The following is an 18921-nucleotide window of genomic DNA, read 5'->3' on the forward strand; positions in this document are numbered from 1 at the left end:
GAAGTTATGAAGATGATATTTACATTGAATATAACTTATATCAAATTAACATAGGTTTCCAACCTTAAACTGAACTAATCTATTTGCTAGCAAAAGAAAAAGGTTACAATGAGTAGTATGTATGACAAAATATGAAATGTGGTGGCCGTTTTGAATTCTGTCGGCCATCTTGAAGTTTGTTGACGTTGACAGTTCATGTATACATTTGTATAACATATTAAAATAAGTTTACTGACTTAAACTGTCTTAATCCATCTGATAGAAGGCTATATAGCACCTACAATAGACAAAAATAGGCTTCCCATATGCCAATATTCAAAATGGCCACCAAGGTCAATACACGTGACCTTCAAGGTGGGCTCCGATCTTAAAATGACCATTATGGTATACAGAATCATTGTGCCAAAGTTCATGCTTGTGCCATAAAATGCACAAAACCTCTGCCCCTCTTATAAATACTATAGCCAGAATGATATAATATCAGTACACATGTGTCTCAAAATGTACACGTCGTTTCAAACTTTGCAATTAATCTTATTTTTCAGCTATTTTCATAAATATAAAATACGGAAGGAGAAATTACAGTGTTTCGACTTTACTTTTTCAGATACTAACTGCATGCTGTGACAATACAGATGACTTTCATCGGTTATGTCGTATACATACAGACAAACGATGCATAATTATATCATTGTTGTGATTTTAAATTATTTTGTCTCAAATGTAGTCACTATTGACTGTAGTCTGCTATTGAGAGTGTCAGATTCTTGGTATAAGTAGTATGTAGACAGGTGTGTAATACCAGTTATATTACATTTTTCTAGACAATGCAGAGCCCAGCATCTCACTGCAGACATCCATGGCTGCGTAAATTGATGATGGAATCCCAGCTGACAGTCCATGGCATCAAACATGGGTACATTTTGTTTGTAGTGGATTAAGTAAGATGTTACAGGTTGTTATTGGGCTGGTGGTGTTGTTGATTTTGTGCTGCATATTAATTTTTACAGTCCTAAAATTAATCATAGGCGACTAGGGTTTATTTTCTAAGACACACCTGCTGGCTAGTAATGTTATTCAAGACTTCCGGTGTTAAAAACTCATGTTCCTCTTCAAACAGCACCGCAGCTAACGTGTAGTGTTTCTTGCTTAGTATATTTTTTGAATAGTCAGTATGTATTTATGTTTATATAATCTCAAAACGGAGAGAGAGAGAGAGAGAGAGAGAGAGAGAGAGAGAGAGAGAGAGAGAGAGAGAGAGAGAGAGAGAGAGAGAGAGAGAGAGAGAGAGAGAGAGAGAGATGTAGTGAGTCAGATGGAGAGATAGAGATACACGGGAAGCCCGGGCCAGCATGCGAAGAGAGGAGGGCGAGACAGTTGAAAAGATAGACATATAGACATAAATAGACATAGACATATGGAGAGAGATACATATAGACACACACACACACACACACACACACACACACACACACACACACACACACACACACACAGCGTGTATGTGCGCGCGCGTGCGTGTGTGAATGTGTGTGCATGTGTGTGATGTAATGCTATTTTATTTTTCTGCAGCTATATCCAGATAGAACACGTGACACTTGAAGCTGACATGTCGTACCACCTTTCCAAAATTGGACTGACCATGCGGACACCCAGCTCTGTGGGCAGTGAGAGTGTCAGTATGGTGTGGAGACGAGTCCAGCCAGAGTACAGTCGGACTGACATGGTTCCTGCCGACAAGGAGTTGCTGATGAGTGACATATTCGAATACCGAATGTCCGGCACTGACGTCACAGAAGGGTTCGTCCTCAAAATCCCAATCTATTCCAAGCCAGACAGGTTTGAGGAGGTCTATATGAAAACTGACAGAGATGAGTACATTGGAAGGCTCCAGGATATTAGGGAAGAGAAAATGGTACCAGTTATGCTTTTAATTAGTTTAATCATATTTTCGTTGTTTCTAGTGATCTTTGCAAGCACATAGAGAGTCGAACCCCTTTATTGCTCCAGGCAAATGTTCTCTTCCATAGTTTAGATTCCCACTTCACAATTTCCTTCACACGTGCCTGCTTTAGCAAAACCGTTCTAGGGAGGATGTTTTCTCCTATATGTTTTATTTGAGAGTCCGTGATGTAGCTCAGTGGTACAGCACTTCCCTGAGGCGCGATGTATTGTAGGATTAATCGTCCTCCACGGACTAAGTGTTTTACTCGTCCGAATCGGTGCCTCATGCTGGTATTTCATGGACTGTGGTATGTAATGCCTTGTATATGAGACGACCAGATGAAAATCATTTACTTTTTTTTCGGCTGCAGATTCAATTTCCCTTCTGACTCTCTCCCTCCCCCTCTGTGTTAACCAATAGTTAATCAAATAGGCACAGCGTAAAATGCATTGAGGTATAACCAAGCAAATTTATTTTCCTTTCTTCTTACTTAAAACCTGTCCTATCTACCTGAACATAAGCTGTATACAACTGTCCATGGTGCATATTTTATAAGCTATAACTTAGTACTATGACGATTAGAATTTCTGTTTTCAAAGTTAAAAAATAGAACTGCAAGTGATTTTAGTTCCTACATCTTTTTATTTTCAGGACCAATGGGTGTGTTATATCAAGGTAAACCCCAGCTCCATGAATGCCTTTGTTTTGGTCACACTACCGAAAAAGGAAATATTCCCAGTGACGTCATCTGGAGGAACCTTCAGCTCCAACGTGGCTCAAGTTGAAATCCTCGTAAAGCCTGATACCTTTGAAAGGCCTGGCGATCTCACCTTAGAGGTAACGTATTGATGTAATTAATAAATATAATTTCCATCCTTCACCAGACGTCGTTATTAATGTAATAATTATAATTTATAAGTAAAACAAGTCTGCCGGGTATTCATGACAGTTAAGTGTGTCCATTTAACAAGGTTGATATTTCATGATTATTGAAATATGTAACAATTGTCTGATTGCAAAATTAGTAATAACATACTTTTTGACAACAGTTTTTAAAATAGTGAAACCGCTGCAAAACGTCCATAACTAAGATATAAAAAAAAACTTGAAAATAAACTCGCCATTTCCCGTAGAACTAATAAAGCTGGATCCTACTTACTTTACTGGATTCAGGATGTCACAAGAACTTTTAGGTCGTTCAGGTCTGGACCTTGTTTGCCGTATCATGAAATATATAGTTGCACGAAGCCTTTAGATCATATTTCAAAATATGATGCATCACAGACTTCTGTAATGTATGATGAAATATTTTATGCTGGTATCTTGTTAACACTTAAAGGAAAGCACTTGAACATTGACTGTTGTGACACTTTGTGTAGAGCGTGATAGTAGAAACCAGCTACAATAACTGGCTACCAATTCCCACTGAAACGATAGCATCGTGTTTTCATACATTTGAGTCATGTTCCATCTTTGGATTAACACTGATTTAGCATTAGTGTTTTCGGCCTTTGCTTTGAGCACGGGGTTTAGCTTAGTCGTAGAGCGATGCCCTAGATGCCACTGGTCGTGGAATCAATCATCCACAGTTGACTCAGGTAGTTATTGTCATCCTAAGCAGTAACTCATTACCTGTACATCAACGGCCGTGGCATGTATTTCCTGGTTATGAAGCATTGTATATAAACGAGTATCCTATGTTTTCATGTTGTTAAACACCAATTACTATAGTTTAAAATGTATGTTCTTGAACACATATTTTTATTTTCTTTTATTACCCTAAGTTCTTCTATAACAAAATTTAATTTTTTTATTTACTAAATATTACTCTAACTTGTTTCAGATAATACCAAAACCCGCGATCGACGAGGAAGAGTTTGACAAAGTTCTGTCTCTGTCTCATTTCTTCAACATAAGCCACGCAGAAGGAGAACAGCCACAGAAAGAGGTCATCATGACGATTCCACTTCCACACGACTACTTTGGAGACGGCGACCTCTACGTGATGATGCGGCACGAGGATGACAATTGCCAGGTCGAACAAGACCTCTGGGAAATCCTAGAGAAGAACCCCGCAGTTCATAATGGACTGGTCAACGTGAACGTGCGGCATTTTTCAGAGTCAGTTTTATATTCGTGTTTTAGTATAACACTAAATTTATTAATACAATTTATAACATAATATGCAAGACCCTTTCACCAGTTTTCGATATCTCTGATCTTTTGTCCTCTTTTTTTATCTGTACTGCTGGACGCCATCTTTGAAGTTATCTTATGCCAGATAAGGATCTTCTTGTCTCATGTTCAGTCAGTTGCCGTAAACACATCGTGCTAAATACTGCATACAAAGATGAATTCCAAAGCCTACTTTCTGATCACCTGTCTTAACAGAGAAGTGGTTATATATTCAGCGGCATCGGCATCTACATCAGAATTGGTTATTAATGCAATATATAAATACAAAAATATTTAATACGCTTAATAAATTAATAAATTAAAGAAAGGTCTAATATACTTAATGCTCTATAAAAATCAAAACATCTAATATATAATTAAAGTAGTTATTGTTTTATTAATATAAACAATTAATTGGTGCATGTTCTTCCTCTTCCTGTGGACATTTAAAGACTATCATATCTAAGATGTCTGATTAGCTGTGATCTACCGGGAAAACATTTATCATATTCAGTATGATAGCTCTGTACAAGTCAAAGTCAAAGGATGTTTTTGACAAGGTCGTAATTGCTGCCATGTAACTGCCAGCTGCTTCACCTGTGATTCCCCCAGTCTGACTGAAATGCAGTGTTACGTTAAATTCAGTCTTCCTTCATTCTATCAGTTAACAACAATGGAGAAGGTCCAGTAAATTATACGACTTGTGCCTCGGGGTGGGACGTAGCCCAGTGGTAAAGTGTCCGCTTGTTGCGCAGTCAGTTTAGTATCGATCCCAGTCGGTGGACCCATGGAGCTATTGCTCGTTCCAGCCAGTGCACCACGACTGACATTACAAAGGCCGTAGTATGTGCTATCCTGTCTATGGGATGGTGCATATAAAAGATCCCATGCTACTAGTGAAAACATGTAGTGTGTTTCCTCTCTAAGACTATATGTCTAAATTACCAAATGCTTGACATCAAATAGCCGATGATTAATAAATCAATGTGGTTTAGTGGTGTGGTTAACGAAAACAAACTTTAAATTTGTGCCTAATCCATTTTTGTTTTAAACGATAAAATATGTTCCATTCAATCAACTCGCCATGTTCGGGTGACCTTTCATTTGTAAACAGTCGTTTCAAAAATATCAGTCTGCTGCCAGATCTGTGTCAGATTGTTTTGTTTGGTTGGGTGAAAAGTTAACGAATAATATTATTCGTATCAACTAATATGCAGAAAGAATAGTTGAGTGTAATGTAGGTCAATCAGATCGATGGTGGCCCTCACCCCAGCCCCTTTTCAAATCACAAATTACCTAGTTAAAATGTTTATTATTTTTTTCTTCAAAGCAAATGTAAACAAGAAGATCGCATCGGTTGATCTAGTCCAGTCAATAAATGCAATTATCATTTAAAAGGACGTGTTGAAAATCAGCATAAATATTGTTATTTGTCTTTTATTATTAAGCTTGACTTGTTTTATGCAGATGTAACCTTCTAGAATATAGGGACACTTTCGAAGACATCACTCTGTCGGAGACCGAAAAGACGAAGGTAGAAAGAGAAAAGGAAACCGAAATTATCAGATTAAATGCAAAACTGCTAGAGAAAGCTCAACGTCGAGAATGTAATGTTGTTTTTGTGGCCATGTTGAAACCTCTACCAGATTCTGTGTGTGAAGCGGTCATTGAGTGCACAAGAAACAACCATTTGGGCCAGCGACTCAAGTACTGGAAGAACGAAGGATACAAAGACCAGAATCCAAGCTTCACAAGTGACTTCGTCACCTTTCCAAAACAAGAGTTCAAACTGGACATTGGTGGTAACGCCAAGAAGCTAAACCCAGTAATTACAACGTTACAGTATCACCCTAAAAGACAAAATGTTTTGAAGCTGCCCATCTCTCTACATGATCAACTGAAGGACAACGTTGGATGGGTGGATATTGCTGAGAAGCAGGACAGTCTGGAAGAGAAGTTTGAATCGCAACCAGACTACGATTCTTTGGCTAAAATACTTCTACACTATTTTCCATTTGATGGACAGGGTGGCAATACTAATAATACTGAAAGTATTACTGAGGAGGAAAAAGCATTTGAAGGTGAATAGAATGTTAGCTTATTGTCAATCAGTATACTAGTAAATACGTTTCTGATTAGATGCAGACAGAAATTTAATATTTGAAAGGAGTATAAAGAACATTCAGAATGAATGTTTGCCAAATAATTTTTACACTTTTCTGTTTGACGCCAAATCTGATATAGATAATATTAGAAATATTTCCAAAAAATCGTTTAAAGGTAAAATAAGTTATATGTGGTAAGAACTTAATAATAAGCATATTAGATGGTCAAAACAGTTTTACTCATATAACAGTTCCATGGTTACTGGATGACTTTGGAATCTGATTAACCTTACAAGTAGGATATCTTAGCTTAAAACCACCTTCAAGGCTTACGGAAGACTTGCTGGGGCATTGTGGAAAAGCATATATATATATATATATATATCTTATTAATACAGCTTGATGTTACGAGATCATCACACTGACATGTTTTTTTCTATCTGGTAGCATTAATCCAACAGTTTTGTCTTATTAATACAATTAGTCATACTAGGCTTATGCTGGTCGACAGAAACACTTTATGTCTGAAATTTACATTGAAGTTAGAAGTACTGAGATTTTGTACTGATTTATGGAAGCACGCACTGCTTCTATCCAGTTTATACAATTAGAAGTATTAACACTTTTATTGAGTTATAAAAGCACACACTTTCTATGTCATTGCTGTACATCTACAAGAACTGAATACGGATTTATGGAAGCAGGTGCTGTATGTATCTTGGATATATGGCTGGATGTGTGTTTATCGTCTTTTGTCTTACTTTCTAAAGGTTTCACAGACGAGTCTCTGTTAAACGATCTGGCACGTGACTTGGGCTCAGAATGGCGGAGAGTGGCCATGCTCCTGGGATTTTCAGACAGATCTCTAAAGATGCAGCAAGACAAGCCAGAAGAGACGGCGGAGGAGCAAAGATACAGGGTTAGTTCACAATGATGTTAACATACTTCATAACATTTCTATCCCTGTACATCACACTTCAGGTTCATTTATTATTAATGAGTCTTTTTCTAATCTGTACTGGTATAGGTCAGTTTAGGTTGGTAATGTATCGATATACTTATATTAAAGATAAATTTGATGTCTATGTATAGCGCTTTAAATAAATGTTTCCATGCAGCTGTTGAGGTTATAGCTTTTGTTTTCTTGATGTGTTTTTCATGTATACAATCTTATGTTAATGTCCCATAATTTTATCTTTAGATGTAATTGTTTAGATTATAGCTTATTTCGTATTGTTTGTGTTTTCCATGAATAAAAGTATGTGTATCTTTCATGTTTTTCTATGCACTTATTGAGGTCAAAAGTTATTGTTATTGTTAATTTCCCATGTAAAAATCTGTGTCTATATTTGATGATTTCTTCCATGCAGTTGTTGAGATCCTGGAGAGATAGCAGACTTCGCAGACGTGACCACGGAGTTCCGGAACTTCTTATAGCTCTCCAAAAAGGAGGAAGAAAAGATTTAGTGCGTAAAGTCATTCAGACACTGGAATTATGGTAAATATCAAATGCCTGGAACATGCAGAAAATATATGCAGTGATTAAATACAAATATCCAATAAATATTGTCACACACGTTCACTATGTGTGTTTGAGAGACTATGCGACTATTAAAGGGACGTACCCTAGTTTTTAAACACTAAGGCATATTTGTTTACTATTATAGCAGTTTTTGATAACAGAAATCATACTTTACTTAGATTTTATGGTTTAGATTATAAATTTCCGTACATTCGAAGTGTTATTGGTCACCCAGGTGTTTTCAATAGCACAAAATGCATTTCTCATATTTATAAAAAACGCACAAATTTCTGTGGACTACATCCATAATATATATTTTTCCGTTCTGTTTTTTTTTTTCATTTTTCTTAAAGTGCCATCTCCTACATAAGTGTCATAGCACTTTGTATAACATACTTCAGAAATCAAAAACAAATTTATTAAAAAACAATTTTATATATATATATATATACAAAAATTAATTTTTGTTTCTCACACTAATACTTTGTGTGTATGTTAGGCTTGGTGAGAAGAAGGAAAGGCGTGACAATTTCGTGACGTGGCTGAAAGCAGCTCTATCAGGGACGACCACTACACATGAAGGTACTAACATTTTACTGTACTCTCTTCTGAAGTAATCGCCCCTGTCCTGAACATGATGTTCACAGAACAGGACATGAGTATATTATTAGGGCACCTTGAACTTACATGCATTAGTAGTTATAGAGTGTATCGTACGATAGTAGCCGAATGACAAGACAAAAATTACAATTTCACTGATTGTTATGTTATCAGCATTTCTTTTGAGGGGTGGGATTCAGCTCAATCGGTTAACTCTCGCTTGAGGCGCTTGCGTCGCAAGATCGAACTACCTCGGTGGATTCATTCAACTGAATGGGTTTTTTTTTTCGTTCCAACTGGTGCACCACAACTGGTCAAAGGCCGTGGTATGTGCTTTTCTGTCTATGGAAAACGATCCCTTGCTGCTAATGGAAAATGTAGCGGGTTTCCTATGATAACTACAAGTCAGAATTACCAAATGTTTGACATTCAATAGCCGTTGATTAATTAATCAGTTATATTAATCTAGTGGTGTTGTTACACAATACAAATTAACTATTCTTTTGACTATTCTCGTAAGAGGGAATCGTACTGTGTGACGTCGCCTTAACGCATGCAGTATTTATCTGAAACAGAGCGAGGTTTATGTATCATTTTCTTTTCTCAGAAATGTCCCACGTCTGAACTCTTACGGCCTATTACATACTGACACATGTTTATATTAACTACACATAGTCCATGAGCCAATATGTGTTATCAGTATCATTTTGGGGAATAAGGCTCATAGTAATTTGTAGCAAGGTATGCATATCTAGGGTTGGAAAATATGTGATAGCATTAGAATAGTGGTAGCTTTTGAGTATTATCACCCTTTTCCTGATCCTACCCTAAAATAATCATTTTAAAAATACTACCAACACACCGTAAAACAACTTATTTGAACCTAGTGCTACTTTATCATTAAGCAGTCCTCGTCATCGACATTTGTCTCACCTGTGGTAATGTTAAATAGCATTTCACAAAACATTCAATAAAATGTTGAAGTTGAAAAGTTTAGCATTGGTAACATATACATTGTGGCGCATAAATTTTGAATAATGCAGTATTTCAGTTTCAGAATTTTCTTTATCTATCATTTATTTTTAAAATGGTAATAAAGGAATCCAAATAACTTAAAGGCATACTGTCACGGATTTAAGGACCTTATTTCTCTAAAAATGGATAATAAATAAAAATTACATTAATTGTTGGAAACAAAATCTAGCTATCGCATCACCTTAACTGAACCATGATGGAGTGAAATCCATGTCATCCCTTCTCGGCAATTTTAGTTTTTGAATTATGGACCATTCAATTATTTTTACAAAATGTCATTAATAAATGGAATATGGTGGTTATGAAGATGGTTGAATAAAATACATTTAGGGACACATCAAATTATTTTTGTTCAGGTAATACTTTGTTAGACCATTAAATAGGTCAGTGGTCTGTGACAATATGCCTTTAATATATTTTATACAATTTTTTTACCCCTCCCCCCAAAAAAAAACAACTACTTTTTGATTATATTAATAAATTGTATTTCATTACCCTGATGCTTTTGAAGCATATTCTTCTGACATCAAATAAACGTTTAGTTTAACATGTTGTAATTATTGTAAACCGACCTCAGCGATGTAGTGGTTAAGCCTAAGCCTAAGCCTAACCCTAGACTTATATTGCGTTGGAATATCACACAGACTAAGAGGGGTCAACTATATTAATTTTATTTTCCATTTCCCCATCCCCGCTTCCGCTGACGCTATTAACTATTTAACTATGTATTATTCGCATTTTAGTTGTTCAGTTGACGGTATAACTATTTAACTATTCTGATTCCTAGCTCTTCTGAAGCCCATGTCTGACGTGTTTAGCACCAGCCTCGTACAGAGAACTACGGTATAACTATTTAACTATTCTGATTCCTAGCTCTTCTGAAGCCCATGTCTGACGTGTTTCGCACCAGCCTCGTACAGAGAACTACGGTATAACTATTTAACTATCCTGATTCCTAGCTCTTCTGAAGCCCATGTCTGACGAGTTTATCACCAGCCTCGTACAGAAGACTGGTGCTGTTCTGGATCTGGCCGGCCAACTCGACGTATCCAAGCCAGAATTAGACCTCATTAGAATCGACCCATTAACAAGAACACCTGAGAGCAAAATGATCAAGGTATGGACACATGAAATGTGTATTTCATCATTTCAGTTTACAATAATATGGAGTGAAGACTGACCTGACCAGAACTCTATTAAATTGCCTATATTCTACTAGAGGCCTGACTTGGGACAGAAGAGTGAAATTTCAGTTATGTTCAGCTTTACGTCGATTTAAAATTGTTCACAGACAAAATAGAATCATTTGTCATGACACAGGTTTATTTAACACGCAACATAACTACCCTACTTAATATTCAGGTACACCCTTAGAGCACAACGTCAATTTTGTTGTATTTCAATGTGTTTTTCCTTTGAGTTGACACTGTAATAATAACTAGTAATTCTCTTATCTTATCAAGATAGATATTACACAGTGGATGTACACATTTTCAACACGAAAGTAAACTTTTTAAAATGTATACACGAGAAACTATTTTTATGGTATTGGGGGTATTCTACGTACCTTGTCTATTTGTCATGTATGGTATGTGTTACATTGAAATATACTGTATAATTAATTGCAGAGTATATACTTGTTTTTATGCGAGGCTAACTTTTAATGTGTGGGGCTTTTTTAAATTAATATTCAGTTATTTGCCACGAGCCGAGATAAACATACGTCAGATGATAAAGCCTTCCAAACCACAGTGGAGGCTTTGACAATGTTTTCCTTGGAGGAACCTAGAAACTGGATGCTGCGAACAGCGAGAGAATGGTAACACTGGTCATAGCTTAGTTAATATTTACAAAGATATCTTTAAATTGGGGATATTGTTTGAATTACGTTAATCACATTAAAATATGCAGTTTTATTCTGCTAATCATATTAAAATCTGGAGTTTTAATAACATTTATAGAGGAATTTGGATATTGATTTCAGTTTCAGTGTCTTCGATTTAATAGATGACTTTGTATGTTATTTTGGTAAAATGTCATTGTTTTAATATTTACTATTTAATTCATAGTATTTGATTTAATAATTTTAATATTGTTTCCATATTTAATACAAACTAGTAAGGAAACAAAATAGCAAACATATTTTAAACACTTTCCAGGATTTTCGAGAATGCGTGCAAGGCGAACATATGGATGGTCGTACAGACACTCGTTCAGACACGTGGATATTGGGTTAAAACATTAATTTTATTTTTTAAGGTTTCATTTATTTTCACTTGTTGCAAAATACTTAATTCAGATTTATTCCAATATAATTTAAACTTCTTAACATTTCAGGACTGTCAGTACAGAGAAAACTGATGATCCATTTGTTCATCGTATCTGTGATTACTTGGACGCAGTCGAACCTCTTTATTTACCAGTTCTCCCAGATGAAGAAAACAACGAAGAAACGAGCCGAATGCCTTCTGTTAATGTCTGTTAATTTGTTATGGCTTTCAGGCATGTCTGTCTTGCTGATAGAGATAATCACTTGATTCTATTTGGATAAACATGACTCTCTTCTATGAACTTAGCTATAAATATTGTGAAAAGTGTATGACAGTTTTATTCATCATAATGTGCCTTGTACAGAGATATTTTTTTGTACAGGATATAGTTTCTTTTTCTTTTTTATTGTGCACTTTTATTTTGTTATACAAATATCCAATTTCAATTAGATGCGTAGTTGCTCGTGTGCAAATGCATTATAAATACATGTACAGCTTGACTGATAAATGATTTACACTTCAATATCAATAAATTGTATATTGTATTATCTAAACATGTGAGAACAGTATATTCCACTTTGCATTATTTTAAAGATGTTTGTAAATATTAGTATTCCAAAATCACAATATTTACAATCAAATAGTTAGTAATAATTATGATATAATAACGGAGTTGTGCTATATTGTCATCATTGTTGAATTGTGTTATCATGACAACTAAGCTGGCCTGTATATTATGACTGTGATATAATAACTGAGCTGGCCAATATGTCATTGCGATGTAATTACAGTATTAGGCTATATCTATCATCGTTGTATAATAACGGAGTTAGACTATATGTAAATATTGTGTAATATAACTGAGTTGGTCTGTACTCTATCATTGTGATATTATAACTGTGTTGGACTATATCACAATATTGTGATACTATAACTGAGTTGGACTATATTCTATCACTGTAATATTATAACTGTGTTGGACTATTACAATAGTGTGATACTATAACTGAGTTGGAATATATGTTGCCACTGTGATATAATGGAGTTGGACTATATTCTATCATTGTGATATAACAATAGAGGACTATATGATACAACTGAGCTATAATAAATGAACTGGCCTATGTGTTATCATTGCAATATGACAATATGTTGGCATTGCGATATAATAACTGAACTGACACATACTATGTTATCATTGTGATATAAGAACTGAGTTGGACTGTCTGGTATCATCATAGTGGAATAATGTTTATAATTTACCATTGTGATAGAACAACTGAGCTGGCCTATATGTTGTCATTGTGATATGCGATATAACAATTTAGCAGGGCTATATTTCAGTAGTAACTGAAACACTATATATGCCAGTACTGTTATAGAATCCGTGGTGAGCTGTATACCCACAACGCTATTTTATCTATGATGTTACTTCAAAAAGCCATGCATATTGTTGCTTGAAATCAGTAAATGAGCAGTAAAAAGAGAACCGGGGTACACTAATAAGGAGTCTTCTACGGGTTGACAACATATCACCTTCCATATGAATGGGGACGTTTTCATAAACAATTTTAGCGTGGATGGGGGATCTTTAAACTCATTAATAAATTCAAAATATCCTCTTAAAATACAATCGGTGGAATAGAGTCCAATTTTGAAAATATTTTAAAACGTTTGAACTAGGATGTGACTAAAGGATAGGGGTGCTAGTATTGTTAGTGTGCGTGAATGATCAGTATGGGGTGAAAGTGCGTTTTCCAAGTACGCGCATTGGTTCTCGCCCGGTTAATCCCAACACATTGGGACGCAGTTCCGTAAGAGAACTTGTTAAATTTTCATGTAAGATAAAGGTGTATTACCTTATATTCAATATTTATCCTGCAATCACTGTATGTATTGTCAATATATTATGACTGGATAAATGTCTTTATGTTCGGTTACTGACAAAAGGTTTTTGGGTCGGAATTACTTTTTCACTAGTTATGATCAGCAAAGGAATGTTGTATTGCTCAAAATAACTTATTATTTTATTTCTAGTTGATGGTTTTGACTTTTAAAAACTTTCTTGAACATTTTTTTTTTTTTAATAAGAAATATATTGTTGTTATTTAAGAACTATTTTATTTTGGTATATAGATATTGTTGGAGATAAGGCATTGAATTCAATTATATATTACCGTAAGCATTTGCTTGTTGGTACAAACAATATACATGTATAATACATGAGCAATCAATCGTGACAAAGACGTGTGACTAGTGGAGAATATAAACAGACAATTGGAGCAAAATATCTTAACAGTCAAACACACATTTTATTTTTGCCAAAAAATATACATTTTGTAGGCATACATACATATTGATATCTAAAATAATATACATTTTGTAGGCATACATACATATTTATATCTAAAATAATATACATTTTGTAGGCATACATTCATATTTATATCTAAAATAATATACATTTTGTAGGCATACATTCATATTTATATCTAAAATAATATAATGTGCACACTGCGGGGAATGGTATGTAGCATCGGGTTACAATCGATAAAATTCTATAGTAAATGGGTAATGCATGCATAGCAATAATATACAGTATAATAACATATGTCATGTGTCAATGTTGTCTGTTCTATGCGTGGTAGCAGTGTTCAAATACTTACACAATTTAATTAGCTGTTTAGAATTGTCGCTGGACAGTAGTTGCGTTAATTTAAATGTTGATGGTTTATTGTAATAAAAAGGTTTAATATATTTATCTCTTATGTTACTGAAGAAAGGACACACTAGATCAAAGTGATATTCGTCTTCTACTACATTCATATTGCACAGACGACAAATTCTATTATTCCTGTCAATATTGTGGTATCTGCCCGTTTCTATAAAGAGATTATGGGAAGATAATCTATATTTACTCAAAATATGTTTGTATTTCAAGGCAATAGGTTTCTGAAGATAAGGTTGTAAGCAATAATTATTAACAACGAATTTGTATAACAGACATTTTGGAGAATTGTTGAATACAGCATACATAGATTGGATAAATTGATCAGTTATTCTCTGTTTGAATAGTGATATAAATGTATTGCGACTTTCTACATTTTGATTATACCATATGTGACCAAAACCATTAGTGAGAAGCAGGTCTCTTATTTGACTAACCCAGTTAACAGAACGTGGTTTTCTTATGCACTCGTCATATAGGGTGTTATAACACTCTTTCAAAATACAGTTATCTGTATTCAACAAATGTATCCAATATTTAACCATACGGATGTTTCTACTTATGTACAAAGGTGATGTACCTAATTCAAAATAGACCATCATATTAGTAGTGCTCCTTTTCACGCCTAAAATACGTTTACAAAATTGTAAATGTAGGATCTCGTGACTATTTGCTTTGTTAAAACCCCAAACTTCACAGCCATAATTTAAAATACTGCTAACATATGTATCAAACAGTGATAGTAATGTTTCTGCATTTAAGAAATAGTTACTAGTTTTATCAAATAGAGCAGCCATAGCTTTTATACCTTGGTTGCATATTACCTTCTGAGCCGTATTAAATTTTCCTGGTATTTAACTGGTATAGTCGGTCGATGGAATTTAACAGTTCCATTTCTAGATCGTTAACAAATCATTTATTTATGCTTTTATACATGAGAACCCAAACCAATTATCTTTTATGTCCATTTCCACAAAAGGGCAAAACCATGTTTTCAGCACTACCTTATTCTGTCTCTCTAGAATTTTGTAGTATTACCCATAGCTGACAGACATAACACGTTAGCTCACAACACTGGATTGTTGTAGGCTGTAAACTGTCTGAGAAGATTGAATCCTAGGTGCCATACCGCCTGACACGCTAATGACACATTAATGTTTACATCCAGCAATGGTGTTTTATGTAAACTATCTCTGGCTGGGTGTTTTGGCTTACAAAGAAATAACAACGCTGGCAGAAGTAGCTAGAAGTAATTGTTTACGCATGACAATGACCGGTCCGTTGGTGGTAATCTGAGATGGACTGCCGACAGTGGGGGGGGGGGGGGGGGGCCCGGCTGGAAGTGTGTAGTGCATAGACATCTGGAATGTGTGTGTGTTGTTAACTAGTTGCTGAATAAATGCAGGTTATGTAAATAGTTTAATCAGAAGTGATTGCAGAGGAAACACGCAGTTGATAAAATATTAACTGAACAGAGACATAGAGAAACTAGTTAAACAAGAAAGTTGTTTTCCCTTATTTTAGTCTGAATAATTACTATGTGTATTTGAGAAAAAATAATATAATTAAATTAATTTGCCGGGGGCAGGACGTAGCCCAGTAGTAAAGTGCTGGCCTGGTGTACGGTCAGTCTAGGATCGATACCTGTTAGTGGAATCATTGGACTATTTCTCGTGCCAGCGAATGCTTCACAACTGGTGTTACAGACCATGATATGTACTATCCTGTCTGTGGGATGATGCATATATTAAAGATCCCTTGGTGCTAATAAAAAAAATGGTTTCCCATAGTTTTCTCTCTAAAATATATTTGTGGTCATTAACTTCATGTCTGACACCACATACCTGTAGCTGTGTTGAGTGTGCCATTAAATATAAAATTCCTTTCTTTGTTTCTTTGTTTCTTTCTTTTTAAACATGGCTCCCATATGCAACAACCTTAGTTAAAAATTATGGTCTAGCTATGTCTGTATTTTGTAGACAATTTGAATATTATATAAAAAAAATTAATTTAAGTTTAAAATGAAAATTTACTTAGCATAGACGGAAATTAGTTTATATTATTTCAAAGGCATCATCACATGATTGTAACTTTTCTAGTCATTGTATATTTTATAGACATTATATAATATTTGACATATAGTTGAACATGAATTAGTAGATAAAGGTCAAGTATTTTTTCTTTAAATCGGAGTCCGTTCATGGAAGTTCATATTATAACTAATTGGTTAGAAGAAGCGACCCCTTTATATAAATGGCATAAAATAAATATGCATACTAATAATAAATATTGTTCATTGTAGTAGTTGAAATGTATGCACATTCATATTTTCTGGGCTAAAATATCTAGATATTACTACATTAACTGGAATAATTGTAACATTTCAGATGTTCCAATGACGAGAGATCTCTGGTCATTATAACACAGTGGTTACTGCTATTTAAATAAAATGTGTGTGTACATGTATATCATTCTACGAGCGCATTAGACAAACATTATACTTAATCACGCACCAGCTCAATGCTGATGACGAATGCATTAAACTGTATTTAGATATTTGTACTTAATGGCATTCACTGTTATCATTATTATAACATCAATTTATTAAATATTTTAATCAACAATCTTTATTCAATTAACAAATTAAAATGTTTTCAAAACATTGACAATCGAAATATGAAACTATACCTGAAAATGTCTTATTTTTAATCTACATTTACCGCAATGTATTTGCAATTTATATATGATAAGACTAGTAGAGTAGTTCATTCCTGTACACGCATGCAGTATATCACCCATGTCAGCATAGTTCAGTTACAGGTAGATGCGATGGGATATATACTCTTCAAAAAAAGAAACGCAAAAGGGTACAAATGGGTTATAACTCCGATTTTATGTTTCCTACCGGTTCATGCTTTGTGAATATAAGGTCATTGCATGTCCCAAACACATTCCCACGGTTACATTCGATAAAACGCAGCTACTGTACAATAAAGTTCCAAAATGTGAATATTCGCAAAAACGCAGCCACGTGCAAACCATGTCACCACTGCACGTGCGTTGTCTGCACGTGCAACATGAACACCGACAGTATAAAAGTGCAGGGTGTTCGCTTGCCTGGCCTCTGTATCTGGCCGACAGTTGACAATCCAGGACATGCCACGTCTCAGTGAACCGCAGAGAAACAATGCCATCGGCCGACTAGACGCAGGCGAATCCAGAACGGCCGTTGCCAGGGCATTCCATGTGTCCCCAAGCACCATCTCCAGACTGTGGGACCGTTACCAGCAACATGGATCAACACGTGACCTCCCTAGATCCGGTCGACCACGGGTCACTACCCCCGGGCAGGACCGCTACATCCGGGTACGCCACCTTCGGGAACGATTGACTACTGCCACCTCCACAGCCGCAGCAATACCAGGTTTGCGCAGGATATCCGACCAGACCGTACGGAACCGCCTACGTGAGGTAGGAATTCGTGCCAGACGTCCAGTTCGAGGTGTCATCTTAACACCACAACACCGTCGACTCCGACTGCAGTGGTGCCAGATTCATCGACAATGGCCTCAACTGCGATGGAGACAGGTGTGGTTCAGTGACGAGTCCCGATTTCTGCTCCGACGTCATGATGGAAGATGTCGCGTGTATAGGCGTCGTGGTGAACGTTATGCGGCAAACTGCGTGCAGGAAGTGGACAGATTCGGCGGGGGTAGTGTCATGGTGTGGGCAGCCATCTCACACACTGGCAGAACTGACCTGGTCCACGTGCAGGGCAACCTGAATGCACAGGGCTACATTGACCAGATCCTCCGGCCACACATCGTTCCAGTTATGGCCAACGCCAACGCAGTGTTCCAACATGACAACGCCAGGCCTCACACAGCACGTCTCACAACGGCTTTCCTACAGAACAACAACATTAATGTCCTTCCTTGGCCATCGATATCACCGGATTTGAACCCAATTGAGCATCTATGGGACGAGTTGGACCGACGCCTCCGACAGCGACAACCACAGCCCCAGACCCTGCCCGAGCTGGCAGCAGCCTTGCAGGCCGAGTGGGCCACCATCCCCCGGGACGTCATCCGTACTCTGGTTGCTTCAATGGGCAGGCGGTGCCAGGCAGTTGTCAACAAACGCGGAGGCCACACCCGGTATTGACTCCAGATGACCGTGACCTTGGTGGTGTGTCCTATCACTTACTCACAATGGACTAGAGTGAACTGTGAACAATCCTGCAACATTTGGTAATTATCGGACTCGCCATTCAATAATTAAATCAATTCTCCAAATGTTACGACAATGTGGTTTTGCGTTTCTTCTTTTGAAGAGTGCCCATAGTGGACCCATCGCCTTTTATCTTACTTCAACCAGTGCCCAGGACTGGTACATTAAAGATTGTGATAACTATGGTTTAAACAACTTCCAGATCAGGTTGCCGGGGTCTGGATTAAAAATTAACGTTGCGGAAAGACACTGGCTTAAGATGTGATAATAACCCAGCTCAGATTTCAAGATATCACTTGCCGGATTCGTTT

The 18921-nt window shown here is 36.2% G+C and overlaps 1 protein-coding gene across 3 annotated transcripts in view; it reads left to right on the forward strand.

Annotated features, from left to right (window-relative positions):
• Window positions 1–14076, forward strand: part of LOC121376253 — a 27863-nt gene extending 13787 nt beyond the window's left edge. Inside the window, exons 7-17 of one of the 3 annotated variants that reach the window (XM_041504076.1) lie at window positions 825–916; window positions 1573–1915; window positions 2597–2782; window positions 3789–4066; window positions 5588–6201; window positions 6996–7144; window positions 7596–7723; window positions 8247–8329; window positions 10342–10499; window positions 11077–11201; window positions 11720–14076. In XM_041504076.1, the coding sequence (XP_041360010.1) occupies window positions 825–916; window positions 1573–1915; window positions 2597–2782; window positions 3789–4066; window positions 5588–6201; window positions 6996–7144; window positions 7596–7723; window positions 8247–8329; window positions 10342–10499; window positions 11077–11201; window positions 11720–11867 (2304 nt within the window). In that variant the 3' untranslated portion in view covers window positions 11868–14076. The other 2 variants (XM_041504077.1, XM_041504078.1) reach the window with 2 other exon arrangements.
• Window positions 14077–18921: the final 4845 nt, after the last annotated feature.

Source organism: Gigantopelta aegis, chromosome 6 (assembly GCF_016097555.1).
Source record: "Gigantopelta aegis isolate Gae_Host chromosome 6, Gae_host_genome, whole genome shotgun sequence".
NCBI lineage: Eukaryota > Metazoa > Mollusca > Gastropoda > Neomphalida > Peltospiridae > Gigantopelta > Gigantopelta aegis.